This window comes from Lontra canadensis, unplaced genomic scaffold (genome assembly GCF_010015895.1).
Source record: "Lontra canadensis isolate GAN:19392208 unplaced genomic scaffold, GSC_riverotter_1.0 scaffold92, whole genome shotgun sequence".
Taxonomy (NCBI): domain Eukaryota; kingdom Metazoa; phylum Chordata; class Mammalia; order Carnivora; family Mustelidae; genus Lontra; species Lontra canadensis.
This window is the reverse complement of record NW_022631086.1, coordinates 6,537,436-6,553,682: the sequence shown is the minus strand read 5'-3', so window position 1 is coordinate 6,553,682 and position 16,247 is coordinate 6,537,436. Positions and strand designations below refer to the sequence as shown.

General features: G+C 52.8%; 1 protein-coding gene across 3 annotated transcripts in view; it reads right to left on the bottom strand.

Moving 5' to 3' along the window:
• ZDHHC14 (zinc finger DHHC-type palmitoyltransferase 14) overlaps positions 1–16,247 on the bottom strand; it is a 260,251-nt gene that overhangs the window by 14,054 nt on the left and 229,950 nt on the right. For all 3 annotated transcript variants that reach the window (XM_032836436.1, XM_032836437.1, XM_032836438.1), the window contains exons 6-8: positions 9,303–9,405; positions 8,109–8,218; positions 3,074–3,176 (exon numbers count right to left, since the gene is read on the bottom strand). In XM_032836436.1, coding sequence (XP_032692327.1) covers positions 3,074–3,176; positions 8,109–8,218; positions 9,303–9,405 — 316 coding nt within the window. The remainder of the gene's footprint in view (positions 1–3,073; positions 3,177–8,108; positions 8,219–9,302; positions 9,406–16,247) is intronic.

The following is a 16,247-nucleotide window of genomic DNA, read 5'->3' as shown; positions in this document are numbered from 1 at the left end:
GGGTATCAATGTCCCCATATTATGGATGAAAACACTGAGGCAGAGAGGTTAAGCAACTTGTCAAGGTCATTCACCTAGCAAGCGGCAGAAGCCTGGCTCTTTGCACAATTAATCCCCATCTCCTCTTGGAGAGAAGAAGGAAGGCCTCTTTCAAGCCTGGTGCCTGACTGTGAAGTGCACCCCATGTCAAAGACACATCTCTGCACATTTTTAAATCACTGCTGGAACAGCCCGGCCCAGGGACCTGTGTCCCCGACTGCACTATTTACCAAATCTGGAGCAGACTTTACGGGGTTTTTAGATTTTGTCTCTGATAGGGAGAAGGTGGACCATGGAACTCAGCGATGTGGAATTTCTTTACTGTGGAGTCCACGGGAGTCAGGGGGAGCCACTGGTCCAGAAAGCGTATGCAGAATGTCATGTATCTGAACTTACGGTCTGCACATGTCATTAGGGTTCTGGCAGTTGGAGTGTTACGATACTGGAAGGCTCCCCAGGCTGACCTGTGCCTTGATCATTCCTTTATATCCCATGGCACTTTCAGTACCTTGTCCAGAAGAGCTTGTACGCTCTTCTGGAAAGATCTGTGCACGCCTGGACAAAGAAATGAATGAAGCTCTTCCCCTTTCTGTGTGCTGGTGGCGACACGGGCTGTGGGACGTGGCGTCTTCCACCTCCACTCGGTGACCGAGGCAGACAGGGCATGATGTCCAAGTGCTGTCAGCCTTGGCAAGTCACCTGGGGTCATGGGGCCTCAGTCAGTCCCCCCGGTCATGACTCAGGATGCCATGGTTACCAGGTCTGAAGAAGCTCTGATGCAGGTCAGAGCTCTGCCCAAGCCCCCAATCTGACTGGCCCTTCAGGCATGTACCCTAACCATTCCTGCCAGGCCAGTGCCCTCGGGAGTATGTCCTTAACTGGGGTCACGGTGCGGGTCTAGATGGCCTGGACCCCAGAGGCACAAGGGCAATTTTGATGACTCTGATTAACTGTACGAAGCAAAATAACCACCATGTCCCCTTTGTCAAACCTGCCCTCTCTGTCTAGCATAGAGGCACACAGTAGGTGCTCAATAAATGTTTGTGGAATTAACAAAGTATGCTCTCATCCCATCTTAACATAAAGTGGCTTAACAGTGTCAACACCTTGAAGGGGGCTTTGTTTACTTCTTAAACCTAGAGAAAGTGCAGAGCAGGGCGAGCTCAGTACCACGGGAGTCAGGGCGTGAAACAAACCTAAGTTAATTTAGTTTAGTAAGGACCCCTGCTCTCAGAGGCAGCGTCTAGTGAGGGCTCCTCCTGCATCCTTCATGTGTGTGTGTGTATCCTGTCCCCAGACCGCTGCCTCCTCGAGGACAGAGGGACTGCACTCCAGAGATCTCGCATCCCTACCCTCGAGTTGAGTCCTCGGCACACAGCAGGGACTCAGTTACCGAAGGAACTAGAGAATACAGACACGGTATGTGAAAGCTCGAGCACACATCCCAGGAGTTATCGGTGGGAGCCACGGTCAGGATCGCAAACAGGAACTTTCTCCTTACAGGACTTTTGTTGTGCACCTGCCGATCTCTGAGAAATACTTCTGAACATGGATACTGTTGTCCATAGTGCCTGTTCACGGAAAGGAGGCAGTATACGAAGTAGACATGGGCATTAGCCATCAGACTCGTTTTGGATCCATGAATTTGTGGCTATGTGCCCTGGGGCAGATGAATCCCCTCTCTTAGCTTAAGAGAAAAAAAAAAAGGCGAGAGACAAGCAGGCCCCTTTGCATTGCTGGTTTGGATTCAGTAAGATTCTGCTCAAATACTTTGCACACAGTTGGTGTCACATACATATAATCTCTTTTCCTGTGGGCCTCTCTCCTTGCTCTCTCAGTCCTCATTTCCCTCCTCTAAAAATAAGGCGGTGACCCTTAAGGGCCTCTTGTATGGGTGAGTGTGGATAGAACAAGATGTCCTATGGCCACTTTCAGAGTGGAGCGGCAAGGACCGTGACGCGCATGCACTTGCCTTTAAAGGAGACACTTGATCAGCAAAACAAAGCACCACAGCACAAACCAGACGCCCCCGCCACCGACAAACAAGCCCCCTCAAACTTCTCCTGGGGGCCCGAGCCCATTCTCAGGGGTCACAGGGAGGAAGCGGTTTCCCTGAGCGCTTATTGAGACAGCTTTGAGACTGCTGCTTCTAAAGCAGTTCTTTCTAAGCTGAAACAAAGTGTCCAAGAGGCTCTCATTTTTCCAGTCTACCCCAGAAGACAGGTCTTTGATCTGCTTGTTACAGAAACTCTGTTTTGGGTGATTCCCATCTACAAAGAATAAACAGCTCCAAGTGGGGTCACATTGGGTTCCCTCCTGAAACACGGAGTTTCTTTAGGGAAATCCGCCCCAACAGAGGAAAGCCATGGTCTTCCAGACACCTAAGGGTTTTTAAGAGACTGACGGTCAGAGCCAGACCTGACTGTGCTTTTAGGAGCCCATGGAGGGACTCCCGCCCTAGCCCCAAGTCTCCCACCTGCAGACTGGAAACAAAGCCTGTCCGTATGTCACACCTCGCAGGACACCTGTGAGCCTTCTGTGGCGACACTTATTCAGTTTGGGCTCTTAATGAAGAAAACCTTGTCTGATTATGTGCATTAAGCTGTGCATGGCTGACCTAAGGTTTGGGCTGAGAGACGGGGGAATTGGCCACCCACTGCACGGAGTGAGGCGAAGGCATGGAAAGGGACTACCTGGCCGGCCCTGCTGCCAGCGTTGGTACCTCATTCCCTAGACAAGGCCCTGGTTCCGTGTAAGGGGGCTTCCCATCACAAGGTGCCACGTCCTGCTCCTGGAGGACTTTTTGCACGCGTACCTCCCCTTACACGACCCAACCTGGAACACACCAACCACTCAACGGCCCTCGTCCTTCGCTGGGCACAGCCTTCACTTCACGCTTCCTTCCCCCCGGTGAGCCTTTCAGTGGGTGTCCAGGAAAGGTTTCTAGCAGTGCTTGGTTTGTTACTGGGTTAGTGACACAGAAGCAGAAGAGAAGCCTTTGCAGGAGCGCTGGGCCTGCCGCAGGCACTCCTACCATGTCGCTCTGTGACTGCGTGGCCCCGTACGCGGCCATCCCGTTGGAGGGTGCGGCTGGCTGCGGCGTGTCGGGCTGGATGTAGCCTCTTCTGTCGATTAGGCTGCCAGAGAAAACCAAACCATACGTCGGGAGAGGGAACAAAAAGCCAAAGGCGTCATCAACCCTATTTTCATTCCCATTTGTGACTCCCTGTTTCTGTCTGGCCCCAGTGCGGGCCCCTGGGGTACACCCCGACTTACCTTCACGTCCAGTCAGGGACCAAATTCTGTCACCTCGGCCCTTAAAAAAATGCCCGTAGCATCTGTTCCCTCCCTGTCACCTGCTGCAGGCTCCCATGGTCTCCCACCCCATCCCCCTAAGCTTCCTCTAGCGCCCAGTCCTCATAAGGTCTCCCTGCCTGCTTGCCCTGCTCTGGGGTCACTCGCCAACACTCGCCAATACTCCTACTACTTGTCCCCACTTCCCACCCCGGCCTCAGTCCGTGCCTTCTTAGGACAGGCACCGTGTTCCCAGGTCCATTCCTTCCTCAAGTGTGTGACACCGCAGCCCCAGCCCCGCCCGCTTGCGCCGGTGTCGGAGGTCCCTGCATTTTGCTCCGGCTCTGGGTTTTCTTCCCCAGTCACTCTCCCTTCCACTCCACTGTCCGAAGCCCCCAACCCTTGCTCTTGCCCCTTCTCTGGATTCTCCGGGCCCTGCACGGGACCCCTGTAGTGGCACACACCCCTTTCCACCTGGTGTCGCCGGGGTTTTATCCGCAGCCCCCCCATCTAGCAGCCTGTCAGCTCCAGACAGCAGCCTTCATCTTCCCCCAAAAGCACCTGCCCCGGCCCCACGCCCACCCTCACCCTGGACCGGGCCCCTCCGCGGTCCCTCAGCGCGCCCTGTTGGTCACGTCCTGTCGGGATCCCCCGCTGGCCGATTTGCATCTGTCATGGACTGTAAGCGTCACGAGGGCAAGAACCAGGTGTTAATCCTGGAGCCCCACCACGGACGCCCAGTAGGAGCTGCGCAGAAGCTTGGTGGCTGAATGAGTAGAAGTGGGTCCCTGTCTCCCGCTGACAAGTGCCCAGAGAACAGTAAAACCATCTCTTCTGTGGCCCCCGGGGCGCTGTGGCCCAGACGGAGGAATGGGAAGCTTTACACAGCCATCAAAAGAGCTGCCTTTTTCCCTTCCCAAGCGAAGGCTCAGTGTTCCTCGAGTCTAAGGGCAGGACTGCAAAGAGCAAGGGGGAGGTTGGGCTGAGGAGTGGTCGCTCCTGGCGTGGCCCCCGCCACGTGGGGCTCGGCCGCTGGCCCCGCAGCCTCTGCAAGATGCTGCAGATGCGTCCTGGTGCGTGCGCGCCCCTCCTCCCGAGGGTGGCTGGCCGGTCCCCTGAGGCCGCCCCCCTCCTTGTCAGGTTGCCTCTCAGGAGACATGAGTTTTTCCAATGAGCACCTGCGGGTCTCCAGACCGCACAGTCACAAAGCCTGAAAAAATATTTGTGACAATGGGATTCTCTCTGCTTACAGTTTCGGTTGGATTCCCAGAGGTTTAGAAAAACCAAGAGGCGACAAGGACCTCCATCTTCCAAAGGGGGGGGGGGGGGCGGGTGCTGGAGCCCCATGCAGCTCAGACCGAGTGTGTGACCCCTGCAAGGGCACAGAAGATCAAGTGGAAAGAGCAAAGAAGGGTGGACGGCGGTCATCTGCAGCCCACGGTGGACAGGAGCCTTGCAGGTCCCCTGGGACGGGCCCGTGTGCAGTGGGGGTGAACTGCGACTTTACAAAAGCTGTGCTGAAATCCTAACCCGGCTACAGGTGAAGGGGAGGAGAGTCTGACTTTCAGTGAACTCTGGGGACCCTACTCACGGAAATGACACCGTGTTCCAGGACACGGAAGTGCCCCAAGTCCTTTGTTTTATTTTTAGGTCACAGAGAAATTAAGGGGCTTGCAGGGGATTTCATTCAGGAGCAGGAAAAAAAAAAAAAAAAGAACGAGGTCATCAAAAGAGTCTGAAAGGACAGAAGGGAGGACAAAATGAACTTCTTCTCAGCCTTCATCCTCTGTGTTCAGCCTGTTTCATGGACCAACCACACACTCAACACTGTAACATTCTGCCTCAAGTCTCCTTTCAGTCCTCACAGTGGCCTGGGAACCCTTCTAATCTGGACGCCCTCCCCTGCCCTCACTTCTTGCTTTGCCTTCTGTGGTCCCCTCACTCTTAGACGTGAGCTCTTTCAGGTCTTCCTCTAATAGGCCATGCTCTCCTCTCACCCCAGGGCTATGGCACATGCTGCTCCTGTGTGTCCTCCCCCAGGTTCCTTCCCCCAATTCCTACTCATCCTTACAACAGACGACAACTTTGGCCCTCTCCTCTGGGAAGCCCTCCTGGGTATCCCATGGAACCTGCACCCCACCCTCTGTCACAGCCACTCTTTGACTGTGTAGACTGTGTTCTGTTCAACCTGTCAGTGACAGGATGACCCTTAGCACCAGCCCACAGGGCCTGACTGATCATACCTTGGGACTTTCTGTCTTTCTAATTTTCCATTCCCTCTGCTAGACTTGTAGGAGAAACCCCTCTCCCAAACCTGGCCATTTCCACCCCGCAGCCATGCACAGTCCTGGGGACTCGTGCAGGGAACCAAACGTGGGTCTTCGTCCTCATGGTTCCTAGTTCTCAGAGGGGAACATGAAGACATCTCACAAGTACATCGTTACACCGTTTCGGAACACCTTAGGGGAAATTCAGGTACATGAGGTTAGGCACGCTTGTGGTTCGTAGTCCCCGCTGCAGAGGTTTGGCTGGGATGCCCATGGCAGGTACTGGCTCTCTTAGGGGCACTGGGGTGGGTGAGGTAGGGCAGAGAGAGAAGGGGCAGAGAAGGCGCAGGAGGGAGAAGCAAAGACAAGCGCTCTCCCCCTGTCATTTCTGTCCAGGGCCAGTTCCAGGAGCCGGTAGGCACAGGGGGAGAGGCCCGGGGCCCATTTTCCCTGCACAAACCCAGGAGCAGGGCATGTGGTTCTGAGGGGAGGGCCGTCCTCAAGAAGTGCCCCATCCAGAGGGACTTGGGTTCTGGAAAGAATACAGCCCCAGCTCAGCCACAGTAGGACATTTTATCCAGTCGTGGAAGCAGTAGATTTGGTTGTGATGAGATTTGATAAATAAACGATACGGAGCCCGGCCCAAGGCAAACCGAAGAACGGGAAACAAGAAAAGAGATTTGTTACAAATGGGAGACTTCAAAATTCCTTTCTTGGGTTCAGATGCGTTTCAGATTTGGGGAAGGAGGCCTGTTCTGTTGTCCTTTGTCTCTTATGCTCCTCTGAGGCCCCTCACCTGGGCCTCACGGCCTGGCCCCAGGATCAACAAATACAAGCCAGTAGGAAGCAAAGCCAATTCTAAAGAAACAAGCATTTCCTGAGGGGTTTTCTGGCCCAAAGAGCCCCAACAGGGTTCCTGGGCGGGTCTGGAGGTCTCTTGGGGAAAGTCTCGCACCTTCCCGGGCACGTCTGACGCCCCAGCCCAAGGCGACCTTCCATCCAGAGTCCTTGGCTGTCCCTGACTGCAGCCCCTCCTCGGAAGAGGCCCCTGAGGGACAGGCCAGGGGGCTCCTGAGGGGTCTCAGTTTGGGGGGAGAGTGGCATAGTAGGGTCCCAACTTTCTAGGCCCAAACTAGAAAATGATCAACTGCTAATTACCCAGTAGTGACAGTTATATAACCCGTTAGTACGAGGCCTAGGAATATATGCTTGGGTTTATTTCTGCGGGGAGGGCAACACTCTTACTGCCCTAATGATATTTCAGTCAGCCTGATGATAAAATCGAGTTTGCCTTCCACGAGCACACATTGGCCATGACTGGCCACGGAGGTCGAAGCACAGAGTGGGGCCACCTCGGAGACCACGCCGGGGCTCTCGTGTAGTGCATTTATGCATTTGGAGGCCAAAAGGGAGGAAGTAGCATGTTTTGGAAACTCATTCTAGAGACTCGGAATACGTGCTTAATAAATACATTGGATGATTATCTGATGACTCTGTTGGAAATGCTCTGACAGTCGACTCACAAATAATGAGGAGCCGACTGCATTTTGTACTTGGGTAGCTTCCCCAGGGGGTGGGGGGACAGCACGTACATCCCTCACTCACACTCGTTCTGATGCCAGAGCCTGGGTTTGGGTCCTGACCAGGCGGCATTTACTAGCTCGGCAAACGTGGGCGCATGTTGGAACCTCTCTGGGCCAGTTTCCTCATCCACAAAATGGGATAGAATAGTGCCTACCTCTTAGGTACAGAGCGAGGTTTTAAAAGCTGATACATATAGGGATGCCTGAGCGGCTCAGTTGGTCGGGCAGCAGACTTGATTTTGGCTCAGGTCGTGATCTCCGGATTGTGAGATCGAGCCCTGCGTAGGGCTCCACACTCAGTGCCGAGTCTGCTTGAGACTCTCTCTCCCTCTACCCCTCCCCCCACTTGGGTGCACGGGCTCTCTCTCTAAATAAATGAAATCTTTAAAAGCTGACACACATAAAGCACTTAGAGCAGATCAAACACTGCTCATGAGTGTCAGCCGCTGCTATCACAGTGCTGTCGCGTTACCATCACCATGGAAACTCAGCTCTCAGCACCCATTTCTACAGCTTTCCTAACTGCTTCCTCCATTGCGTCCTGGACCCCCTACTTGGCTAACCACCACTCTCTCTTCAGCATGGATGCTCAAGATGACTCCACAATTAATGAATGGGAGTCACATGCCTCAGTTTCCCCATTTTGATCCTTCGGAGATTTTCCTCATCCTTGACAAGAATTCAGTGAAAGAACCAAAAAGACGGCAGGAACAGCACCATAAGCAGAGCCAGATCTCTACTGCCCCAAGGCCACGTCTCTGTGGCACAAAGCTGACCACTGGCCTGGCAGTAACCCAGAGGGTGCGATCGAATCTAACAGCGGGTTTTGTGGCTGGCTCTCTACCTCACAAGGCCTGCGCTGCCACACCTAAGTTGTCGGCTTTTCCGAGGTCCGCTAAAGCGCCTGACGCTTTCCCAATCTCACCTTGGAGAGATGGGCCCGCACAGGGCAACACAGCAATTGGTGAAGATGTTCCCGTAGCTGTAGGGATTGTAATTTTCTTTGCCTCTTTTATTTGACCAAGATCCTTTAATCTGAAAGAAAAAGGGAGACAATAACACCAACGCCACAGCTGAGGGAAACTGGATTGGAGGAAGGCCATAAAGAATGCGAAGTCATCTTTACTCATTTCTTTGCCAGGAAAAACCGAGACACTTTCTCCAGAAAAACAGGCAAATTTTTTTTCTCTCTAATGTGAACCAAACCTGGGTCACATTAGAGAGAAAGTAATATTCTTTGGGGACAATAATCTCTTGTTTCTATTACATGGCTCCAGAAGGTCAGCTCACATAAGCCTGTGGAGGGTTTTTCAGACCCACAGTTGGCGAGCTCAACGGTAGTTAAATGAATGGTGGCCGACGGTTAACACGGCTCCCCTGCCAACTTACAGCCTGACTGAATTTGGCCTCACAGTGTTGCCCAAATAATCTCACAGATGTGAATATCCACAGCTACCAAACACAAGTAACTGTTAATATTCTCTTAACTCACGTATCTCTCCAGCCTTTAAGGCAATCTGACCGAATCTGAGGTAGTTAATCGTGGTACTGACAGAGACTGTCAGAAGCTAAATATTCAGAGCAGAGAGGACCGGGCTGTGAGGAACCTTGCCAACATCGGGATTTCTCTTTTTATACCTCCTCTCTGGCCTCATTAAGTACACACAGGCAATCCCGGACAGAAAGTGAAACTCTGGGTCAGGGTGGTCTCCTCCAGAAACGGAACGCTCATGTGGTAAACCTGAGAGGTGGATTCATTCGTTCACCCTGAGATGTCAGCCGGGCATGGTGTCCCTTCAGGGGACGTGTGACAGGTTGCTCACAAAACTACTGAAAAGGAAGAGAATCTCCTCCCTCAGTATGTGGAATTGGGTGTCCCTTAGCCGACCTCAGAATCTGACTGATGTGGTCAGAAAGTAGGACAATTCGGAGATCCCCAGCTGGGAATCGTGGAGGCCGACGTATGAAGATGCTTCCACAACACATTTTTCGCTCTCAGAGGCTCACATCTGGACTAGGATATGCAGAAGGCCTTGGCCCCCAAGCTCTTGTCTCCTTTCCCCCTCTGCCTCTGGACACAGACGCCCACACCCAGCACCGCGGCCCACCAGGAACTTACGTCTTCATTTGTCGTCTGGTTGGAGCTGATCAGGTACGTGTGAAAACCCGAGAGGCCGACAATAGACCAGACGGAGAAGAAGCACACCACGGCCTCCAGCACAGTGGCCTGGAGTCAAGGAGCAGAACGGGGAAGGCAGGGGGACTCTCAGGGTGGCCAAGGAGCCTGGATGACATGAGGTTTGGACGGGAAACACCCACAGACACTCCCTAAGGCCTTTGAGCTTGTCTTGCTTCGCGTCAGGGCCATCCCTAGTCAGAGCGGTGTCCTTCAGGCTGGCAACGTGTCCCCTTCTCTTCTAACCTCACCTCGTTCATGCTCAGTAAACCATCAGTGGGCTCCCTGAGCTGTCACATCAACAGTTCTCTCTCTCCCCCAGTCTGGTGTCAAGGGTAGGAGTGAATTGTCACAAAACAACAATCGACAGTTGGGCACAGGTCTGGACACTGGTGCCTGTAAGCCTGGGCAGGCCTTCTCGTCATGCTTTCTCTCTCCCTGACGGTCCCTTCACCCAACGGTGGCTGCCCACCCCCACCTATGAGTGGGTTTCTGAGCCAGGGGGCCTTTTCTCAGAGTGGCATTGGGGGAGGGGTATTTCTAAGTAAGGGGACTTCTTTCCAGTCCCTTAACCCATGCTGACACATGGGGACATTTTCAGCTAGTCGACAGGCGACTAGGAAATGCGGATGCTCACCAGTCATTGAGGAGGGGGAGTCCAGAATTCCACAAGATGTGCCATAGCCAGAGGAAAGTGTGGTGTCCCTCAACAGCTGACATAAATCAACCTAGAGTGTGGCACTTTGAAAGGACTAGAGAATTCTTCTGTCCCACGAATGTTCATGAAATTCTATTTACAAGATATAGATGTTTCACAGGGAAAAACAAAAATATCCATCCTAGGTCTGGCAGTTGAAATACACACCATGCATCCCCCATCGATAAGTCACACCAGGCTTGGAGAGAGCAAATTCCCGTGCTTTCTTTATGCTCCCAAGGACAGAAGCCATAGAGCATGCTGTAATAGACCACCATTGATTTTTTTTTTCAGGATTGAAAATAATTCATCTTTCAGCCAGAGAAATGAACACAGTATTCAGTGTGGTGTCAGAATCTGCCATGTCATTATTAACAAATACCATGGTCTGGGCACGCGGGGTGGCATGCGAAACAGGAGAAGCCAACAGGCTCCTGCCTGACTGCCTTTAGGCACCAGGAGGAAACATGGGCTGTGCTCTGGGCGACGGAGAGATATGCTTTACTCTTCGAAGGTTTGAACTTCTAGAAACCGCAAGCACTCAGAAAAACACTTACTCTGATGTTAGATGGACACGTGAAGAGGAGAAGAATGTTCTTCTGCCAGCTAGCTAAGAGGGAAACAGCCCCAGGTACCCAGTCTTCCAGATGCCAATATACGGGGCTCCCAGAGGGCCTTGTCCGTTCCTCACAGAGGCAGGCAGGAGGCGGACAGTGAGGAGTAGCTACATCTTTTGAGAAGGGAAACTAAAGCACCACTTTGGAAAAGCAGGTAGGTATGGACATGTAGGGAGGATCGGTGGGGGCAAGAGAGAGATGCAGAGAAACAGACCCCATCCCAGGGGGACCACCAGCCTGGGCACCCTCTTTTCATTTCTCCCAGGTTTGTCCAGATGGGGCAAATGGTGATGAGGGGAGGCTTCGGGTACACCTGGGGACACACGGATGGTGGCCCTTGTAGCAAAGATGGTCTCATTCTCAGCTGCCTTCTCACAGGTGGGGACTCACAGATGCCCCTCCTCCGACCATCCCTACTCCCCCTCCAGGGACAGACAGGGCAAGCAAACCCCGTGGGGTCTAAAGGCAGAGGTGAAGCGGAGCCCAGGGAAAATGATGGAGGTAAGCAGTGGGAAGGCTGAGTCAAGGAAAAGTGGGTTGCATTAAGGCAGGTGACCCTGGCAATGAATTTGCACAACTGGAAGAAAAGATAAGAGCTAGAAAGGTCAGAGAGGAGGGGACCCATGACACGGAAACAAGCAATGGTCAGGGCAAAGAAGAGAATACAGAATGAAGGCAAAGGACTTATTTGCTGAATCATACATGAAGAGCCAAACTTCCGTCTCAGGAACACTTCGGTGTCGCCAAAAGTTTGCAGTTGGGTAGAAGATGGTGGCGTCAGAACAGACACAAATGCTAATGCATGAACCATCTAAAAACAGGCATGTCCGTGCAGGAGGATCACAGCATTTCAAGTGGCTTCTGCCCAGCTTCTGGCTGCTGCCCCATTGCAGCGCCACTTAACATGACCACTGGTCGGAGGAGGCATTGTTACCAGTGGACATGTAACATTCAAGGCTTACAGCTCCAAAAATAAGCTTGCAGTTTTCTGAATTAGTATCTTATGAGCTTTAGAGACATTTTATAAATAGCAGACTGCATGGTTAGCTCAGAGCTGGGTCAGAATGATAAGAAGACAAGGCAGGACGCAAGATGCAGCCCCTGCGCTAGCCCCTCCCGGCAGACGCCCCCCACCGTGTGTCGCAAGGAGCCATCACCACCCTTCATAACAACTTGTGGCTGGTGTTTCTGGCTACGTGGCCAGTGGCACTCCAGAGGCTTCACATGGATGAACTCACTTGATGCTCAGTCAGTGAGCCGGTGAGAAGTGGGATTCCCAATTACCTAATAAGGAAACTGAGGCAGGGAGAAGTTCAGTACTTTGCTTGAGAAATCGTAGAGCAGGGAATGAACTCCTGGATGTGTGGCTGGGCCACTAGGACAGAAAAGCCGTGGGCTGGTTCCTTTCCTATTCCTGTGGAGGCCCTGATGGCTCTAGGCTGGCCGCATCCCACTGGGGGAGACGGGGACACTCCTTGTCACGGATTTGTGACCCTATGGCAGCCTAAGTAGACCACTCCCCTTCAACTTCACTTTCAGGCAGGGGGACAAATAATTGAACACATCTTCTCACCGACTCGATAGCCAGATGGTGAAAATACCTATGCCTTGATAAGATCAGTATAAATTTCTCTTGGGTGTCTGGGTGGCTCAGTCGGTTAAGCTCTGCCTTTGGCTCAGGTCATGATCCCAGGGTCCTGGGATCGAGTTCCACATCAAGCTCCCTGCGCCGTGGGGAGCCTGCTTCTCCCTTTTCCTCTGCTTCTCATGAATAAATAAATAAAACCTTAAAAAAAATTTCTCTTAAATGTATCAAACCTATTTACTGAGAGTTTTAAAAGGGGAAATGAGGGAAAAAAAACATGCCAATTCCACTGAGACCTAATTTAATAAGAGCTGAATGTTTACTGCCTCAGAGATGGCTCCAAATTACAGCAGTTACCACAGCCAGCCTCTGTCTCCCTGTGGCCTCCAGTAAGACAGGGAGCCCCTTGTGTGGTCGGGGGTGGGGGGGCGCTGGCATTCTATTCTCCGTAGCTTCTAGCCCAGGATAGTGCACATCGAGGTAATCACTAGATGACTGTGGGAATGCAAAAGCCTGGAAAATGCTGACGGGCAGACACCCTCCCACTGGGTTCCCGCTCCATCCCAGAAGCACCGGCTCGGTGCCTTTCTGTGTGTGCAGCCAGCCCTACACTGAGGACAGCAGAGGTGGGGAGGGATTCCCTCCCTGCTCAATGGGAGTAGCGGTCTGTCTGCCCATGAGAGGTAAGCAACGCGAGAGTCCCTTGCAGACATGTGGGCAGGGTGTTGGACAGCCTGGCGAGGGCATCTCAGTATCTGGAAAATCACAGAAGGTGAGAGATCATGGAACCAAAGATTTTTAATCTTCCTGGGTCCCCACTCTTTTCTCATAAAAATACGCAGACATGCTTTTTTTCCCCCTTATAATTTCAGGAGTTTTGGAAACTCCCCTGATACCTCTCCACAGATACACACAGACCTCAAGTTAAGAGGTCCTGATTTATTTTAATCCCTTAATTTTACAGCTAGGAAGCTGAGGCCCAGAGGGGTCAAGCCACTTTTAGAAGCTCACACAGGAATGCCGAGTCCAGGCTCTGGCTCGGGCGCTTTCCTTCCTGAACACTGGGTGACCCAGGCTCTGGGCGGCCTACGGGGCTGAGGGGCACTTCTCTCTGCAGCCACAGCCCTCACGAATTTTAATCCGCTTCAGGTCTCTGTCGTGGATTCTGATGTTTAAAATGTAAGAAACAAATGTTCTTGGTCATCTTTTTTTTTTTCCCTTAAAAATCACAGTAAACTCGGCAGCGCGCCCTCCCAGGAAGGGTTTCTGTGGAAGCCGGCCTTCGGCGAAGCCGCCCTCTCGTCTCTAGACTCAGCGTCTATGTCAGCATTGGATGCTTGCGGATATTTGGGGTCAGGAACCTGTCAGCATGTTTTCCACACCTACTGGATGACCCTATAGTCCTTAGACAGAGATGGGAAAACCAGCTCGTGCCACCGTCACCCGAGCGCCCCCCTGCGTGGGGGGTGCAGGCCCTTCACATCCCCGTGATTCACGTGGCAGATACTGTCCCTGCAATGGCTCATTGGTATGTGTACGGACTCCTAGAATACCATCTGGAAAGACCCACAAACACCGACAAGGTCAAGAGCAGTGCTCCTTTTTTAAAGCTTGTGTTTCTGACCATTTGAAATCTTTTACAATGAGAGTATGTTCTTGTAGTACTTGAGCGATTTAAGAAACCCAACACCATCCTCCCCCACTCTGTGCCCTCATGAGATGTAATCTGATGTTGCTTCTTCACGGGACTCTCCCAGTCAGACTGGTCAAGGGCACTGGGAAAGCATCTCCACTCCCTGCGAGGAGAGAGGGACTGGCGGTGAGGAGTTCCGGCCCCTAGTTCTGGCAACACTGTTGAGCAGAAATTAGGGTCACATGACCCTTCAGTGCTGACTCGGCTGTAAGGGACCTCAGGGCGCCTGTCCTACTGATTTTCTGGGGTCCCTCTGAGGATCCACAGATATTGGGACAGAAGGGTCTGTCCTAAAAGCTGAGTTTAGCAAAGGCTTGTGCTGCCTTCATTAATTTTGCAACGGGCAGTACGGTGTCCCTCCTTCCTGGGGGAGCTGAGCCAACTCCAAACCTTCTACCACATTCCATTCAAACAGAACCGTGTCCATTAGGCCACCGGTGCCTTTCAGACATTGCGCCTTGAAATGAATGCAAACTGGGGATAAAAAGGCTTTCTGTCAGAAGCCTCCACCCACGTACAATCAATTACCATTTGATTTAGCAACCACTGGAAACTCTTCGTTTGGGAGCGCCGAACAATAAGTCATGATTAAAAATGACTGTAATCCTTTTAATTGGATGTTAATGCCGTTTCATTCCAACGACCGCGGATCACAGGGCTTCCCTTCTCTGGCTCCTCCTCAAATGACACCGCCCACCCTGGGGTCCTGTCCCTGTGGGGTTCCACCTCGCAGAAACTCGAAGCTGGGGAGCCCGGGGAGTGGCCATGTGGCTCCCCAGGCACCATGTGACGGGCCCCATTTCCTTTGAGGTTAGAGCATTGTCATCGCAGGCTCCTGAATTTTTCCTCCTTCCGTATTTCATGCAAGGAACTACAGAGGATCCTGAAGGTATTTCTAGTCTCAAACGGCAGTTCCCGGGGCGGGGGGTGTCATCGTTTAGGTTCGGCTCCTCAGTAGACTGCAAATAGGACTTATTTCCCCCCAAACCAGTGCTGGCAGTCTCCCTTTTCTGTTGTGCCCTCTCTCTCCTGGACACCCAGGGCTGAACCCTCAGAGTTGTTTCTGAACCCCCACCCCGTCCCCTCCCAGCAATCAGTATTGACTGCCTAGCTGCTGGCTAAGCTGTCCTCTAGTCACTCATTCAATTTTGGGGGCCTTTCCACTATAAGCATCTCCTCTCTCCTTCCTTGTATTCCCTGCTGCAAGGTGAGTATTATTAAGGCAACAACAAAACCCAGCTCTGGTGATGTCATCACCTGGCAAAACTCAAAGCTGGTTCCCTAGCATCCAGGGGAGGAAGGTGGTCCCACTCCTTCACCGCTATCCAAACCCCTCCCTTCCTGGGAGCAGTCACTGCTGACCCCCACCCCCAAATGGGGTTAGCCATCCCGGCCCCCCTGCCCCTGCCTACCACGTGTGTGAGCCCAAGGGCATCTGTGTGCTTCCACCATGAGGGCAGAAGGCCGGCTGACTGGGAGCCAGCACCCCGCAAACCTTGTTGAGGGAACGAATGAACACAAACCCAGCTCCGGCCCTACATGTTCCCTGCTCTTCCCTGACACGTGCTGAGATCCCGCCCAACCACCAGGCTTTGCTCAGGCTCTCAGTTCTGCTGGGGACCTCTTCCCTCCATGTCCCCTGTTAGCACATCCCCCCCCCAATCTTTCCAAGCCCTGTGCAAACACCACCTGCCAAAGCCTTTCCTGACTCCCCTGCGAGATGCCCTTCTGGAACCCGCCCCCACCCTCCGGCCCCAGTGTGCAAGCTCTCTATGATTTCTGATGCCACTTAAGATTTATTCTGCTTTTGAGAAATCAGAGTCCTCCGCCAGATCTTGGCATCAACAGATGCTCGCTGAAGAGAAGCATGAACCACCCCGCCCACCCTCGCTGTCTGCCCCCTTGGATAGATCGTCAGCAGTAAATCCACTGACAGAGAAACCTTTCCCGGTGCCCTGATTCTTTGACAAGATATTTTGATATCATGGTCCGGAGATCAGATTGGAGGCCACGGAAAACATAAATTTGAGTTATTCTCTTGCCTGAGAACTCTCTGCTGGGTCACATGCAGAGGCAACAGGGGACTTCGGTTCTGTGCTCAGGCAACGCCCCAGAAAACCTCTTGTTCTAAGAACTTGGTGCAGGACAGACTCTGGCCCTGTCGGGACTGCGGGGCTGGAGAGGATGAGCTGAGGGCGGCAGGGCCAGCAGCCAGGGAGTGGTTTCCATGAGGGTGAAATTCACAGATCCGTCTCATCCATCAGAAACCGACCACCTCCAAAGAGGCCCAGACTGC